Source organism: Paramisgurnus dabryanus, chromosome 22 (assembly GCF_030506205.2).
Source record: "Paramisgurnus dabryanus chromosome 22, PD_genome_1.1, whole genome shotgun sequence".
NCBI classification, from domain to species: domain Eukaryota; kingdom Metazoa; phylum Chordata; class Actinopteri; order Cypriniformes; family Cobitidae; genus Paramisgurnus; species Paramisgurnus dabryanus.
The window spans coordinates 12,336,144-12,354,212 of NC_133358.1; the positions used below are offsets into that span (position 1 = coordinate 12,336,144).

The 18,069-nt window shown below is 36.3% G+C and overlaps 1 protein-coding gene across 1 annotated transcript in view; it reads right to left on the bottom strand.

The window, feature by feature from the left end:
• piezo2a (piezo-type mechanosensitive ion channel component 2a) overlaps positions 1–18,069 on the bottom strand; it is a 144,509-nt gene that overhangs the window by 10,651 nt on the left and 115,789 nt on the right. Inside the window, exons 29-40 of the mRNA XM_065294788.2 lie at positions 16,627–16,716; positions 15,709–15,830; positions 12,276–12,347; positions 11,649–11,752; positions 10,459–10,579; positions 8,780–8,848; positions 6,947–7,113; positions 6,094–6,290; positions 3,310–3,474; positions 2,548–2,964; positions 2,207–2,465; positions 976–1,158 (exon numbers count right to left, since the gene is read on the bottom strand). Coding sequence (XP_065150860.2) covers positions 976–1,158; positions 2,207–2,465; positions 2,548–2,964; positions 3,310–3,474; positions 6,094–6,290; positions 6,947–7,113; positions 8,780–8,848; positions 10,459–10,579; positions 11,649–11,752; positions 12,276–12,347; positions 15,709–15,830; positions 16,627–16,716 — 1,966 coding nt within the window. The remainder of the gene's footprint in view (positions 1–975; positions 1,159–2,206; positions 2,466–2,547; positions 2,965–3,309; positions 3,475–6,093; positions 6,291–6,946; positions 7,114–8,779; positions 8,849–10,458; positions 10,580–11,648; positions 11,753–12,275; positions 12,348–15,708; positions 15,831–16,626; positions 16,717–18,069) is intronic.

The following is an 18,069-nucleotide window of genomic DNA, read 5'->3' on the forward strand; positions in this document are numbered from 1 at the left end:
ACACAATAGGTGGAATTTAATAATAAAGTCTATTTAAAGGTGCACTGTGTAACTTTTAGGAGGATCTCTTGACAGAAATGCAATATAATATACATAACTATATTATCATTGGTGTATAAACCCCTTACAAAATGAACTGTATTGTTTTTATTACCTTAGAATGAGCCATTTTTATCTAAATACACCATGGGTCTCCTTACATGGAAGTCGCTGTCATGTTTATACAGTAGCTCTAAAGGGACAAACTGCTCTATAGTGCGCGTTTTTTTACTACATTGACTCGGACGATGACATGTTTATCATGTGGCGGCTATCGTAGCTTCTCTTTGTGCTTTGAAAGGAAGAGGTGAGCGATGGACCATTGGTCGCAATAAACAATCTCACCACTAGATGCCGCTTATCTACACACAGAACCTTGTGTTGAATGAAACATACTTTTTAAAGGGCACATATTTCATTGCTAAAAAACAACGTTATTTTATGTATTTGGTATAATATAATGTGTTTGCGAGGTTTATGGTTAAAAACACACATTATTTTCCCCATACCGTACATTTTTGTGGCTCCAGATTTCACTCTCTTCCTGAAATGCACAAATTTTGTACAAAACTCATCGTTTTGAAAAGCTCTGTGTCCCTGATTGGCCAGCTGATCTGTACGTTGTGATTGGTCTGAATACCTCTGACGTCATACATTGGAGACGATAACTCGCGTTTGTACCTTTTGCATATCGTTAACATGTACTAATACACACTTACACACCAAAAGAAATGTAAAAATGTGAATCAGACAATAGGTGCCTTTTAAAAACTTGAGTGAAATGAATATTGAACAATAAACTTGTGTTTTGTTAAATTAATAATTTAATTATTTTATTTTGAGCTCCATAAAAATCAAATACCAAACACAATGATACCATAACAATATATCTACGCAAAACCTTGACAAAATACAAAACTCATCATATTTTTCTACCTTCAGTATAGATCGATGGAAGAACAGAGCGAGAAGCTGAACCAAATCGTAATGGACGTAACCTTCTTTCTTCTCCACACCGATTATGTTGGGTGGGTGAAACGGTTTGGTTTTGTCCAGTTCTACATTCTGGTTAAACGGGAAGAAGCCAAACTGGAAAAAATATTTTACCACTATGGTCACCTGCGTATAGAAAAAAATACAGAATGAGTCAAAACATCAATGTGCTATCATATATTGGATTAGTAGCTTCTTAAAGGGATAGTTCGGCCAAAAATGATATTAAACCCATGATTTTCTCACCCCCAAGCTGTCCGAGTTGCATATGTCCATCGTTTTTCAGACAAACACATTTTCGGATATTTTAGAAAATGTTTTAGATCTTTCAGTTGATTAAATGTAATGTTACGGGGTCCACCCATAGTCCACGACCTTCAAGTCCAAAAAAGTGCGTCCATCCTTCACAAATTAAATCCAAACGGCTCCAGGATGATAAACAAAGGTCTTCTGAGGGTAATCCGTGCGGTGTTGTTGTAGAAATATCCATATTTAAAACTTTTATTAACAAAAATAAAAACCTTCCGGTAGCGCCGCCATCTTAGTCGCGTCCGCATTCAGGATGAGAGCTTACGCAGCCTATGGAGGCTACTCTGCTGCTGCTCTGTGCCCCCACCGAATTTGTCATACGTCACTAAGAAAAGTGCGTACACTACGCTTATACTCTCTCCTGAATACAGAGGAGTCTAAGATGGCGGCGCTACCGGAAGGTATTTAGTTTTGTTAATAAAGTTTTAAATATGGATATTTCTACAACAACACCGCGCGGATTACCCTCAGAAGACCTTTGTTTATCATCCTGGAGCCGTTTGGATTTAATTTGTGAAGGATGGACGCACCCTTTTTGGACTTGAAGGACGTGGACCCCATAACATTACATTTAATCAACTGAAAGATCTAAAACATTTTCTAAAATATCCGAAAATGTGTTTGTCTGAAAAACGATGGACATATGCAACTCGGACAGCTTGGGGGTGAGAAAATCAGGGGTTTAATATCATTTTTGGCCGAACTATCCCTTTAAAGTTACTTCAACCCCATTAGTTGATGTTACCACCAGTTGTAATTAATCAAGAAATTTAAGCATCTGGAGGACATCTGAACTAAAACCAAACTAAATGCAAGCAATGCCGAGTCTGGATCTAAAAATGGCAATAACAAACAGATGTGATACCTCTGTATAGACAATGGCTGTCATCCAGAAGCGTTTGCTGGGCCGAGGAACCGACAGCATGGCCCAGAGAAATATGAGGATGGGCAGAACCAAAGTAGCCACCGATGCTGAGATCATATGGTTAAGGATGATAACCAGATAGCAAACCATTTCAGAATGAGCGACCAGCATGTTATAGAGAGCATAGCAGAGCTGGAGAAACTGGGGTTGAGAGCTGTAAAAACTTTCAGACTCCTCAAGCTCCTCATCATAAAACATCCTGATGGAGAGAGGACAATACAGAAGAACATCAGAAAGCATAACAACTACACATCTTCACGGTTAACCTGATGTGACATCACCTGCTCCGTAGCAGCTCACTGGCTGTCAGCTGATGACTCATTGACAGTAACGTATCACAGCTCTGATGGCCTGATTTCTCATCAGGTGTTGTGATCTTCAATTGGCGAGCCTCAGAGCGACCTGAAACCTCACACGCTGAATCCAGACCAGTGGCTTTACTGTACGACGGGGGGATATCTGCACCTCCCTGGGACCAGATTGTCTGCTCTGGAGCGAGGATGCTGTCCCATTCCCCGCTGGATGTGGCTCCCTGAGGTGTCTGACCTTCGCTGGTACAGTGGTAGATGGGTGAGTGTGGAGGTAAGTCTGCCATGGTGTTCAAGAGTTTATCTTTCGCCGTTTGTTCATTAATAGCGGCTTCGATTGTGTCATTGGTTCCCTGCCGTGAGTACAGCTCGGTGCATTGGGTACGTTCACTGGTAGAGGAGAAAACAGATGGTTGTGATGTATTCATTTAACCACAGGGGGGAAGCATTATGCCACTTTAACCAGAAGTCTCTGTAGCTTACAAACATAATATTCACATGTCTCACCTGCCATGAGCTAAAATTACACAAACACTCTTTAGATGTACGCGTACAAATTTTAAAACTGCGTGAAGAATCTGAGAATCTAAGTTTCTTAAAAGCAATGAGATACGGCCAGTGTCATATTCATGATGAAGAAAGATCTACTGTAGTGAGACCTAGTGCAAGTGCTAGATGGATCCAAACCCAATAAGGTCATAGTTGGATCAACCAAAAAAAAAAGGTGATAAATACCTTGGGTTTGCACTCGCTGCACTGTCTGCAGAAGACTGTAGATCTACACTAGGTAGTCTACAGAGTTTGGGTCGGGATCTCTGGCTGGTCCTGAGAATGCAGTCATCTGGACCTGCTGTCTGATCGAGTGTAGACTCATACAGCAAAGTGGATTCTGTGTATGCACTGCAAAAAACACATAAACATTCATATCTTTATACATAATATTATTCAAAAACAAAAATATTATTATAAGTCACACGGCTATATTTGTAGCAATAGCCAACAATACATTGAATGGGTCAAAATGATAAATTTTTTATGTCAAAAATGATGAATGTGAAGATCCATGAAGATATTTTGTAATTTTCCTACCATAAATAGATAAAAAGTGTATTTATCATTATTAATATGTGTTGCTAAGGACCTCCATTGAAAACTTTAACTCTTTTCCCACCATTGGCGAGTTATCTCGTCAATTAAGAGAAAACATTTCCTTACTAATGACGCTTTCCTGACAAGTATTTACGGTAATCTATAATCCCGCTGTTATCCACTAGATGGTGCTCTTACCCAATTTATAAAAAACAGAAGCAAAAACTAATTTTTCAACATTTAAAACTCTTTGTATGTTTTGATAACCGTTCTGAATTTGATCTCTAACAAAATTCCTTTACAAAAATGCAATTATTTCAGCGTTTTGATCAAAATTAGGTATTTTTGAAGAAACCTACAAATGAAGATAGGATGAATTTTTTTTCCTGTTTTGTGAAAGCAGAGGGCCTGTTCTTTCATTTGATATATTTGTATGTTTATATATTTATGGAAGAAATTTTTCCTGGAAGGCATTTTGTGAAAACTTTTGCGAAAATCACAAAAACATTTGGCAGCAACTTAAAAAAAAAGGCTGGCGGAGAAAGGGGTTAAAGGTGATTTCCTTCTCAATATTTAAATTTTTTTGCTACCTACGATTCCAGATTTTTAAATAGTTGGCGAAATATTATCCTATTCTTACAAATCAATGGAAAGTTTATTTATCCAGTTTTCTGAGTTCAGTACAGCACCTGTGGCACAAAATAAATGTAAGTCTATGTGGTAACACCTAATTTTTGGTTCTTAGAAAAAGATTAATATGACTTACGAATGCAACATAAAATGATCAGTCTTTCGGACAATGCAGAGTACACTAAAAAAATGATTCATTCAATTTACTCAACTTTTTAAGGTCAATCAATTTATTTTGTTTAAATGTAGCCTAAATAAATTGCTTGGGACCACTTACCTTAAAAAAATGTAGTAAATTGAATGAATCATTTTTTTCAGTGTATATGAATAATTTTTTTTCTGGATATGGAAATACCATTGCACTGTTTAAGGATGTTTGTGGACTACTTAAATATTGGTAACACTTCACAAGAGGTTGTATTTGCTAACATAGTTAACATAGTTAACATAGTTAATAACATAGTTAAACTTTGCTAACATGAACTAACAATGAACAGTACTTCTACAGCATTTATTAATCTTAGTTAATGTTAATTTCAGCATTTACTAATACATAGCGTTGTAAATGTGTACATAAATGAATGCACCACGAACTAACCTGTATTGGCATTAACTAACATTAACAAGAATGAATACATGTTGAAAAGCTATTGCTCATTGTTTGTTCATGTAAGTTAATGCTTACTAATACAAACTTATTGTAAAGTGTTCCCTAAATATTCAATAAATATAAAAATGGTTGGGCAATCAAATATGGAACTCATTCGGTATATAACAAAATTGAATATTATAATCTCACAAAAGTATTGAACCTGGAGCCTTCCCATTAATAGACTTCCATTTTCATTAAAAAGTTAACCTGGTATAAAATATCACCTGGTGGATTTCTGTAGCTACCATCTGGCAGAAAATACAAAAACAGACCACAATTCATGCCAGAAATAGTCAACATATGTTAACATCGGCAGAGGAATATATTAGCATTGAAAATAGCATCTACACGACTACAGCAAAAACTCTCAGACAGTAGACTGTTGTTAAACATCTGGCACACTAGACCCTGCACAAATATCTTATCCCTGTGTTCACTAAACATGACCTGATTAAAATATGTTGTATTACAAAACAAAATGTATTACACTATATAACACTGTTCGTTTAATTCATTAAATATTACAAATATTTTTAAAGATCACAATTGCTAAACTGATAGAACCAACAAAAATGTAATGTTTTCCTGGTATACATCTAGACTTGTGCAATCCATCATTTTAAGTATCTTTAATTTACTTTAAGCCCATCCTGACACTAAGACACTTTCTTCCTTTAAAAGGGAAAACCTCTGGCCCACTTAAAATGTTTATGTCATGTTTTATATACAGACAGCTTCCACTTGAAGACCTTTCATTCTTGTTTAAAAACATTTCAGAAGTTTTCTTGAAAGTAAATCAACAATAAGCTTTTTAGACAAGGCATAGTAAACAACAAGATGGAACTAGAAAGATTGCAAACAATTAAAGTCAGAATGTAAAAATGAAGAAACTGAAAAACATAAGGGGCGCTCTGTTCCATGTGACTGTCAAAAAACAAAAAGTTTGTCATACATCCAATTCATTTTTATACACTTAGAGGACTTTGCAGAAAAATTGATGTGGCTTTTAGCAGATTCTGCCAACAAAGCGTTATTTGTGAATGGCCTGAGGCCGGGATTAAGCGGATGAGATGGCATATAGCGGTTTTGCATCTCAGCTCCTCGTTTTTCTTCACCTGAGACTTGTTTTTTTAAATGTGTTGTTTTACCTGGACAGATTATCTGTAGAGAGATCAGTCTCTGCATCCCCCATCGTGTAATCTTGTTGAGGATGATGATCATCCTGTGGAAGGCTGAAGTCTGTATACACCTCTTCAGTTCTGTCCAGACTGGATTCAGTGGATGCGGGTCTGCACATCTGTCTCTGGTAATACATATGGATGCTTTCCCGTGATGGAATGTTACCCTGGTGGAAAATGACATGGTGTAAACCTCAAGGTTTGGAGCTCAGTACATTCTGTGCACGGTGCACATTAATTTGTGGTTTAATTTCAGCGGTTATGTTAATATTGGTCTTGCATACATTTCAACAAAGTAATAAATCAAGTTATGAGCATAAAAATGTAATAGCGCTTTGAAATAACTTCACCAAAAATGAAAAGTAAAAATCTAAAGTTTGAGACCACTAATAAAACTGCTTCTATTTCATTCTTTATAATTTAATTTAATATTTCAGTATTTCTTAATATTTGGTATATACTTTTTTTACTACACTCTCAGAAGAAAGGTACAAGAATGTACAAAAGTTGTCACTGGGCGGTACTTAGTAATTTAAATATTTGCTAGCACATATTTATGACCCAGCCTGTCAAAACCCATCCAAAGTCATCTTTTGTGATTTACTGTTAAAATTATGAATCATGAAATCAATGTGAAATCATCTGATTATTAGATTATGAGACATTAACCTGGATTTCACAGGAAGAGTCACATTTATTGAATATTGACATATTTCCTGCCAATTGCAATCCATAAAATCATATGAAACGATATATAAAAAGCATTCTGCAGTGATTTCTTTAGAAGTGCAAAGCTTTATGGGATTGCTCATAGCATCGTTACCTTTTTGACCTCGCGAGAGACCATGCACCGTTCAATGCGCAGGACAGTGGAGATATCAATATGTTCCTGACAGATGGAGTTCAGCCAGGCGGTGAAACTGTCCAAAAGGGCCAAAAAGAGCACCCAGGAGAACTTCACTATGTTAAACACACGCTTCAGGATGTTATCTAGAAGAGAAAGAACAGTAGAACCAGACTTATGGACACGGTGAATCACTGGGTGCATCCCAATTCAGGGGCTGCGGCCTTGAAGTCAAATGACATCACCGGGCCGTGACAAAGGCTGTCCCAATAGGCTTTATGCCCAGCTGCACTACTTCCTGAACTTTAGCCAGCTCCTTGTTTCCTGTCTGCCATTATTGGACAAACTGATTCATCCAGGTGTGCCTGACCTCAGTAGGCACAACAACAATAATCAGACACACCTGGATTAATCAGTTTGTCCAATAATGGCAGACAGGAAACAAGGAGCTGGCTGAAGTTCAGGAAGTAGTGCAGCTGGGCATAAAGCCTATTCGATGGCTCCTTCACATACAAGACTTCAAATGTGGCATTTTTTCCTCTGAAACCAAGGATCCATAGATGTATTCTTCACAGCCTTGGTTATCCCAAGATTCAATGTGAGCCCTTGACGTCTGGGTATTTTGAAATAAACATTCAAAACTGTATTTAAGTAAAAGTGTATATTTTGCAAATTAAAGGTCCTTGTGACTGTTTTACTATTATAAATGATGTTTTAGTGATGTTAATTAATATTATTGCTTGTGTTGTGATTTGCTTTTGTAAATTTCTAAGGTTGGTGAATTTTACATACTGTTTGATTGTTTAATCTGCATCAATGTGTTATATTTTCTAAAATAAAATGTATTTTTGAATTTATTTTTAAAAGTCTGATAGGTCTCAGCTGTTGTGTCCTGCTGAAAGCATAGTGGGTGGGAACAGAAAGTGATGCAACTCCCCCTGTAGGCTAGACTGTCTCATTTCAGTTCCCCTTACATATCGAGCCTTGCCTTCATAGTCCGTGGCCTTAAAGAAACACTCCCACATTTTGGGAATTTAGCTTATTCACTGTATCCCCCAGAGTTAGATAAGTCCATACATACCTTTCTCATCTCCGTGCGTGCTATAACTCTGTCTGACACAGCCCCCGCTAGCTTAGCTTAGCACAAAGAATGGAAGTGAATGGCTTCAGCTAGCAAACTGCTCCCAATAAGTGACAAAATAACGCCAACATTTTCCTATTTATGTGTTGTGATTTTTATAGTCACACCGTGTACAAATAACAAGGTGATATGAGACACAGCTATCTTTTAACAGTATACATACTGGGAACTATATTCTTAGAAGACGAAGTACTGCTACGTGGGCGGAGTGATTTGCACAACTCTGACCGAACTCAGGGGTTTCTCTGGTGCTGCGAGCAAAACACTCCGCCCACGTAGCGATGCTTCCCTTTCTGAGAATATTGTTCCCAGTATGTATACTGTTAAAACATCGCTGTGTCTCATATCACCTTGTTATTTGTACACGGTGTGACTATACAAATCACAACACATAAATAGGAAAATGTTGGCTTATTTTGTCACTTATTGGGAGCAGTATGCTAGCTGAAGCCATTCACTTTCAGTCTTTGTGCTAAGCTAAGCTAAAGGGGGCTGTGTCAGACAGAGTTACAGCACGCACGGAGATGAGAAAGGTATGTATGGACTTATCTAACTCTGGGGGATACGGTGAATAAGCTAAATTCCCAAAATGTGGGCGTGTTCCTCTAAAAGGATCCAGACCCTGAATTGGGATGCACCTAACGTGAGGACAAAATATAAGATGGTCTTACCTGGACCATCAGACATTTCTTCCTCCGTAACACCATCATCCTGATCTCCTTCCTCAATGGACACATGCACTACAAAAAAAGAGAGAAAATGTACATTAATGGTATACCATCCTATCAAAAAGTACACATGAAGAATGCATATTAGTATCTCAAAGGTACATATTGGTACTAAATGTATATGATATGTACCTAAATGGTACATATTAGGAACTTTTTAAAAGGTACTGCCCCTTTTTTCTGACAGTGTACTGTATTCAGATAGTACTGTGATACAATGGTAAATTATTACCATTTTTATATTACATGCTATTTACATGGTGCAACAATGTATTTCAAAAGCTAATGGTACACTGAACGTCAACTTATTTACAATCTAGTCAACAATCTAGTTACTTTATTTTTTTTTCAACTTAAAAAATATTTTTTTATGTAAACCTTTTAACTCTTTCCCCGCCATTGACAAGTTATCTCGTTAATTAAGAAAAAAACATTTGCATAAAAAAGTGCTCCTGGTGAATTTTTATGTTAATCTGCAAAAACTAGCCAATTTATGAAAAAAACTGAAGCCAAAACGTTATTTACTAATTTTTAACTGTGTGAATGTTTTGATAATAATTCTGAATCTGATCTCTAACAAAATTCCTTCACAAAAATGCAATTATTTCAGCTTTTTGCTAAAAAAAAATTGTATTTAAAAATACCCATATTTAAGAGTTTATAAGCAGAGAAAAAAATATAGAAAGGATGAAACGTTTTTTTTTCCCCATTCTGTTTGTTTATTGTTTGTTTGAAAGCAGACAGTCTTTTCTTTCATTTGATATATTTGTATGTTTATATATTATATTTTAGAAGAAATTTTCCTAAAAGGCATTTTGTGAAAATCACAAAATATGGCTGCCAGGGAATGAGTTAAGTTAAAAAAAAAATACTACTTTTTGTGTATTATGAAGGCACATAATCAAAACACATCATGGTACATTTAAATAACTTTTATGACGCTCTTATCCAAAGCGACTTACAGTGTGCAGAAAATATGACAAAAATACTCTTAGGTATACGTCATAGACTTACTGTAAATCTATTTCAGAGAATACATATGAATACAACTAGATCAAAACTGTTCAGGATGAAATACTTCTCAAATAGCAAATACATGAGGCTTGGTAACGTGCAACGAGAAAAATCCCATTTATTATCTTTGCACGGTTGCCAAAGAATTTCCCCTCTGTTCAGTATCAGCTACGTGGTTACCTTTGACTTGGATTTTTTTTAGATTGACACAGTATTTTCAATATATTAACTGAATGTTTTACTGGCTCTAGTTGGGTCGCTGCTTTTGGAAAACCCGTCCAGGCATCATATGGGATGAATTGAGCATAGCGAAAGCAACATGGCACTCTTCATCCCCAAACCCTGAGGATTCTGGTGCCTGAAAGTCACCCACCAAGAGAGAGTTGGCAATATACGCGACTGGGCCTCCATTTACAGACTTTAATTGGGGGCCTGAAGCGCCCGTGGGGTCGCGCTCGCACGCACAAAGTTCCCATTAATGACCCAAACGTGCCATTCTACGAAAAAGATCACCCGTCAGGCGAGACGAACGCAAACATTATCGACGTTGAAACTAATCCCTACGGCCAAGTCCTCGGGGGTGTTTAAACTAAAATGTTTGAGCATACCTTCCTTCGGGTCTTTCCTGCTAGTGCGACCCTCTGTGTATCTGTGCCAAAAGCGTCGTCTGTCCTTACTGCGCTCTTTCATTGCGGTTTTAGAGTCCGTTATCCAGGCGTGGTACACAAACTGAAAAGCAAAAGTTATGTCAGACAAGCATACGGGTGGGGAAGTACAGTAGATGTTGACCTGCTTCTGCCGTTCTTGTTTTGATTCTGGGCCAAACTACTGCATTTTTTAGTTCACCTAAAAGGATCTCACACACATGCAGCATGAAAACTTAAGATTCAAACTAAGCTGACAAGATGTTTGTAAAAGCAAGTAATCCCTGCATATACCGCAGTCAGTCAAAGACACAAACACTATACACAGCACAGGAAATCAATCTCAGGGTGTGTTTAACTCCAAAATCCAGAAATTGCTGTGTTAAGGTCACAGCCAAAAAAAGAAAGATTACACTGTTCACAAAGGAGAAAAACACAGCCTTTGTTTAAATGGCACAACTCACGAAAAACCTCTCGGGGGAACATTTAGCTTTCTTGCATGCATGCATCTACTGCGATACTGCATACTAAACCGCATTCTCTTGGTATGCATGCAACATATCGGCTCTGTTTACATTGCAACAAGTTGAGTGACGTTCAACTCTTTCTGGGCCCGAGATGTTAAACCAGAGCTGTATTGTGCAAACGGCATGCGGTGGAGTGCAATGCTCAAGAGAGAGAGAGAACAAGAGCTGACAGTCGATAGCATAAAAACAGAGATGAGATATATCAGGCATTGTGAAGTACCTTGGCTGCCCTGATTACATACTGCAGTACAGTTTTGGGCAGTCTAATGACAGACTTTGGTAAAGCCAGCAAAGCAGAGGCAAACTTTCGGATAGCTCTCTACAAGAGAGGACAGAGCAGTGATGGAGTTAGTCAGGGTGCGAGGGTCTGCATTATTCATGTTACCGCACTTCCACACAGGAAGCAGTTAGTGGTCTGGCAAATAATGAAACATTGTTAAATGCTGAGGGAACAAACAAAAGTAAACACAGTCAAACACTTCCATATCACAGAGCCATTGACGTCCAACTGGTTTGTGTTTGGGAATAATGCACTCGTAAGCAAAATGTTATATGACGTAACTTAAAAAAGGGGGTGTTAGTGGTGCGCATGCAGAATAGCGTTGGGATTATTTCGGGGTTATTTACCTGGAATGCAGATTTCTTGGGAGGTTCCTCGTCTTTTTTGTCATCCTCCTCTTCTTCTTCTTCACTGTCCGTCTCAAATAAGTAATAGTTACCACTTCGGACCACTGGGGAAGCCATATCGGCATGCATTGGTTACGTATAACATATCATAGCATATCAAGTCAATAATGTGCATGTTTTGAGAATTTTCTGAAGAAATAAAAAAAAGTTTAAACTTTATCTAAAATGTCTTTCATGAAATTAATTGTTAGGAATAACAACAAACACAAATGTGATAGTTGTTGAGATACAGTATAAGTATGAAGGGTTAATGTTGATTAACATAAATAGACAAATAATCTTTTTTTTTTTGCTAAAATATTTGACTTTTATATCTTGGCAAATCTCAGTCTTTGTGATCTCTTGTAATTCTCTATAATAAACATGGAGTCTTGGGAAAACAACTGGAAAGCTGGAGACAAAATTCTCCATTTAATCACAATGTTGTGTACAGAGACATCAAAGCGATCTCATGAGCTTTGGGTATAATGTTAATCTGAATGATTTCCATGGTTTTTATTCTTTCAGATCAATGTTGTTAGTATTTAAGTGAGAAATTAAAGCAATAAAACAAGAGATGACACTAACTGGACGCGTGATCGACCCACGGCTTCCACCACTGCTTTCTTTTGCCTTTTTTCCTCTCTGTGCTCGTATCTTCTGTAATGTAGAAATGTTACAATCATTTCACAGCAGACATTTACTTTGAGGCCCGGTATTTCAGATTCATGTGTTTCAGATTTGATTGCAATGCATTTAACACCGCTGTTAAACGCAGGCACTTGTGGAATTTCCAAGCTGTTGGAGTAAAGTGGGCTTTGCATAGGCTACACTAAAGCATACAGTATGTGTAATACACTGATGTAAGTCATTTTGAATAATTATGGTATTTATATTTTATTGTACTTTTTTATTTTAATTAAAGGGGACATATCATGAAAATCTGACTTTTCCATGTTTAAGTGTTGTAATTGGGTCCCCAGTGCTTTTATCAACCTAGAAAATGTGAAAAAGATCAACCCAGTAACTTAGTTTTGGTAAACCATTCTCTGCAAGCATGTGAAGGTCATTGAAATTTAGCTCCTCCTGTGATGTCAGAAGGGGATAATACCACCCCTTAAAGGAATATTCCATTTTCTTAAAAGAAAAATCCAGATAATTTACTCACCACCATGTCATCCAAAATTTTGATGTCTTTCTTTGTTCAGTCGAGAAGAAATTATGTTTTTTGAGGAAAACATTGCAGGATTTTTCTCATTTTAATGGACTTTAATAGAGCCCAACATTTAATAATTAACTCAACACTTAACAGTTTTTTTCAACGGAGTTTCAAAGGACTCTAAATGATCCCAAACGAGGCATAAGGGTCTTATCTAGCAAAACGATTGTCATTTTTGACAATAAAAATAACAAATATCCACTTTTAAAGCACAACTTCTCGTTTAAATCCGGTCGTGATGCGCCAACGTGACCCCACGCAATACGTCATGACGTCAAGAGGTCAAAGGGACGAACGCGAAACTCCGCCCCAGTGTATACAAGTGTTGAGAATTAGGACCGTTCCTACGTAGTTGTATGTCAACTGATACTAATTAATGTCTTTGTGTCAGTTTATTGTTTACAATGGTCCGCAAATGTGCGTTTTATATATGTAACACGTGACCTCCCTACATTACTACGCATTTACGTTAGGTCGCGCTGGACCGGATTTAGAAGAGAAGTTGTGGTTTAAAAGTGTATATTTGTTATTTTTCTTGTCAAAAATGACAATCGTTTTGCTAGATAAGACCCTTATGCCTCGTTTGGGATCGTTTAGAGTCCTTTGAAACTCAGTTGAAACTGCAATGTTAAACTTCATTAAAACTGTTAAGTGTTAGGTTAAGTATTAAATGTTGGGCTCTATTAAAGTCCATTAAAATGAGAAAAATCCTGCAATGTTTTCCTCAAAAAACATAATTTCTTCTCGACTGAACAAAGAAAGACATCAACATTTTGATGACATGGTGGTGAGTAAATTATCTGGATTTTTCTTTTAAGAAAATGGAATATTCCTTTAATCGGCATTATCCAACCACAACCACAGCGATCAACTAATTTGCATTTAAAACGACCATACATTTTTGCTCACACCTACAAAGTGTCAATTTTAACATGCTATTATAAATTATCTATTGTATTTTGAGCTAGAACTTCACATATGTACTCTGGGGACCCCAAAGATTTATTTGACATCTTAAAAAAGTCTTGTGAAATGTCCCTTTTAACAGAAAACAGAACCTGGACACATTCACTGAAAAATAAAAACCTCATATTGGTGAAATCCAAAAAAAATTGTAAATTGTGACCCTGGACCACAAAAACAGTTATCATTTTGAAATGTAGATATTTACAGTATCTGAAAGCTGAATAAATAAGCTTTATAGGACAGTATTTGTCTGCAGGGCCGGCCCGTCCAACAGACAATACAGGCGATTACCTGGGGCCCCGCGACAAGACGAGGGCCCTCCATGCATAAAAATGATTTTGTCATTGCACAAATCTCACAGACGCTATCAACAGCAATATGCGCTGCATGCGCATGGACCTTATTGATTAAAATCAGATCACAAAGTCGGTAGGTGAAAAAACCACAGGGATTGAACAACAGGATAAATTCCACACACAACAATCTATAGTAAAATGATAATAAATATAAAACCTTTACAAAAACATTACAAAATAAGAACAGAGTGGGCTCATTTGCATAATATTAATGACGCGACGGCGCTTGCGGAGGTGTGCCTCATTGCGCAGGCTTGGAAATGAAACGTTTTGGATTATGGGTAATGCAGTATCGTATAACAACGCAATGTTTACGTTACATCTTTCAATAAAGATAAAAACAAGACTTGTTTTAGTGAGGTTGCTGTGGTTTGGCAAACTATGGCATTAAAATTAAAGCAACAGCAAAGAGTTTTTTTTTTTACCTTAAAATAACGTTTCCAAAAAAGTTTCAGTGGTTCATCCACTCAAAACAGGGTGAACGGCACTTTCACATTCGCTTTGCAGCCCTCTATCGGCCAAAACCGCACTAAAAAAGTTTCCAACCGTCGGGTAGTGGTCCTGTAGTCCGAGTGAAAACTACAAAAACTTGCTTTACGGCAGACCTACAATCCAATCAGAGCCAGCTATGCTGCAGTATTTACGACAGTGCTAATGAACAATTACGCGTCTAACATGTAGGGGGAGCAAAGAGCAATAAGTCTTTAGTGTTGCTTTAAAATGATACCTTTTAGGAGCTAAAGAGAAAAGCAGAGAAAGAAAAACAATCACAAGGTAAAGGTAGGCCTATTTTCTGCTTTACATGGTTTAATGTCTATGCTAATTTAAAAACATTAGAAAAATGTCCATCACCCTTTCTAAATTAACCCTCTAAATACTATAGTAGGGTTCAAAAACAGTATACAGAATACTGTATCACCCTATAGTAATTATTTTGTATTATGATATTTGTATTGATATATACAGTACTGTAGTTCTGTTGCACTAACAACATTGCTTAATATGTTGCACTTAATAAAAACTTCTACACTTAAATATATACATTTTTATTTTTGTCTGTTTTAATTTCACGTCAAATTGCATTGCTATGTATTTTTTACACCAGTGGGGCCATTTTCAAGGTCTCACCTAAGGCCCCATAACCCTAAGGGCCGGCCCTGTTTGGCTGAGATACAACTATTTCAAAATCTGGAATCTGAGGGTGCAAAAAAAAAAAAATCAAAATATTGTGAAAATCGCCTTCAAAGATGTCCAAATAAAGTCATTAACAACACATATTACTAATGATAAATCCATTTTATATATATTTTAGGTAAGAAATGTGCAAAATATATTTTTTAACATAATCTTTACTTAAAAAATAAGACCCATAAAATGTATTTTTGACTTTTTTATGACTGGTTTTGTGGTCCAGGGTCACAAATATATTTTTTAAACCTTTTATGCTGTGTTCTATGTCTAAATTGTCCTCTAAACATACCTTCATCATCGTCTTCCTCGTCTTTAACCGATGAGTGGCTATCCCCACTTTCGTGAGCCAAAGACAACATCCTCTCCTTTCCTATCTTAAACTTCTGCTGTCGGTTTTTGATCCGGTCCATTCTGAGAAAGAGAGATTGTTTTTTTACTACCTGTTTAGTTGATCTGACCTAATTCTGTTTCTTTCCTTCAACACAATTATAATGTAATTGTAGACAATGCTGGAAGAGAGCCTTCACTTGTTGGTGCATGTGTGGGTGTGCAAAAAAACAGACTACAGTTTGGCAAGGATGAGACGTCTTTGTTGTTTTAATCTCATGTGCCCTACTAAAAACTATCACCACTAAACAGGAGTGTAGTAGCATAGTCATAAAAACCATATGTGACCCTGTTTGTGAAACTCAGGTTAAAGTCTCAAAATCTAATGATGAGATTATGAGCATCAAAGTTTAATTTCAAAATGTTATGTAGAATGATTTTATGCAGAAAACCGTCAGCAAACAAAACAAAATTGCCAAAACAATGAGGTTTCCCATTCACAGTCTGCTATTGGTTGAGCAAACAGTCTCACCTCAAACTCATGCATTTGGTTGAACCATTGTTGCTGCTGATGCTCAAACAAACAGAGCAACATTTTGATAGCACCATGGGATTTCAAGCATTTCGAGAACATCAGTTCGAGTTACATTAGTATTTTAACGTCAAAAGAATTACACACTTTACCTTTAAAGCCACAGAAATGAGGCAGTCCCAACTGGAACCAATACGCACTAATCAACATGTGTGGATATTTTGTATTCATGCATCTTTAATCACATGATTTCATAAGACTGTATGAAAAGGCAAAGGAGCAGCTGGCAGTGAACAATGAAACATTGTTAGTCTCACAGTGTACTCATTGAGTGTTTGATGAACTCACTGTCTCTTCAGAAGGTCCATGGATTTCTTCTCTTCCTCTATTCTGGCTTTGACCGCCTTCACAATAGTTGCCTGGAACAGCTCAGCTCCTCTGATGGCGAGAGAGAATTGGCGAAAGAAAACAAACAAACCACAGTCTGATTAATACGTTCAGAGTATTTCTCGTAATAGAATTGTTACGTTCGCGAAATACTGAAGGCACGTCACGCAGAGTTGAACTCAAACTTGTTGGAAGCAAAGTAAAGAAAGCACCGCTGGCATAAATCAAGGTTAGAGATTGGGAAGCTATCGGGTCACAATATTTGGTAAACTTCAATGTGATTAAAATAACAAAACTTATGGAAAGGAATAGTCTGGTTATTGCATTTAGATGCATTTAAGGAAAACCAAAAGAGATGCTGAACAGGAAATATTCTACAATAAACAAATGTTGTTTCATACACTGTAAAAATTATCAGCATTAATCAGCTTGAAATTACAATTAATGTAAACTTTTTTTTATTAGTGAGGAGTTGGTATAAAAAATAAAAATAAAGTTTAAATAACTTAAGCTAATTCAACTTAATTTTTATCATTTAAAGGGTTGTTGGGGACATTTTTTTGTCTTAATTTGGCAACAACTTTCTATGTGTTTCAGCACATAGAATCTTATATTTACACATATTTTGAGAAAATGCTTTGAATTTTTTTTAAACTCAACAAAATTGCATGGGCAAATTTACTACCCCTTCGTGGACAAAAAAGCCACTAAATAAAACAGCTGTAAAAATGTAGCAGATTATTTTTTTGCATAAATCTGTTAATCAAACTAACAAATATTACCAAAATTCCATGATTTTAACTCTTTAATTGCCAAATTCATACGTGATGTCACTGATTTGCGGGGAAAAAAACACACAAAATGTCAATATAAAAAGTGATTGTGGACTGGATTTTTTTTTACCTTTTTCACAGTCTTGGGCATGTCAAAGATATGTAAAAACACTGACTTTTATATGCATTTTTAGTTTTTGTGCAGCATCAGATTATTTATTTTGCTCACTAATTACGCTGAAAAAAAAGATTCATTCAATTTACACATTTTTTTTACGGTAAGTGGTCACAATAAATTTATTTAAGCTGCATTTAAACAAAACAAAAAAACCTTTTGTTTAAATGTAGCTTAAAAAAATTTATTGCAACCACTTACCTTAAAAATTGAGTAAATTGAATTAATCATTTGTTTTTTTGTGTGTAGTTGTTCATGGCTTTTTTGCCCCATTGACTTCCATTATAACCAAATTTTTATGATTGCAAAGCCATGACACCTTATTATAATGCATTCTTGATTGTTAGTGGATTTTTCCTTTTGCTAGTACACTGAAAAAAATATTCATTCAATTTACTACATTTTTTAAGGTAAATGATTGCAATCGATTTATTTAAGCTACATTTTAAAAAAAAA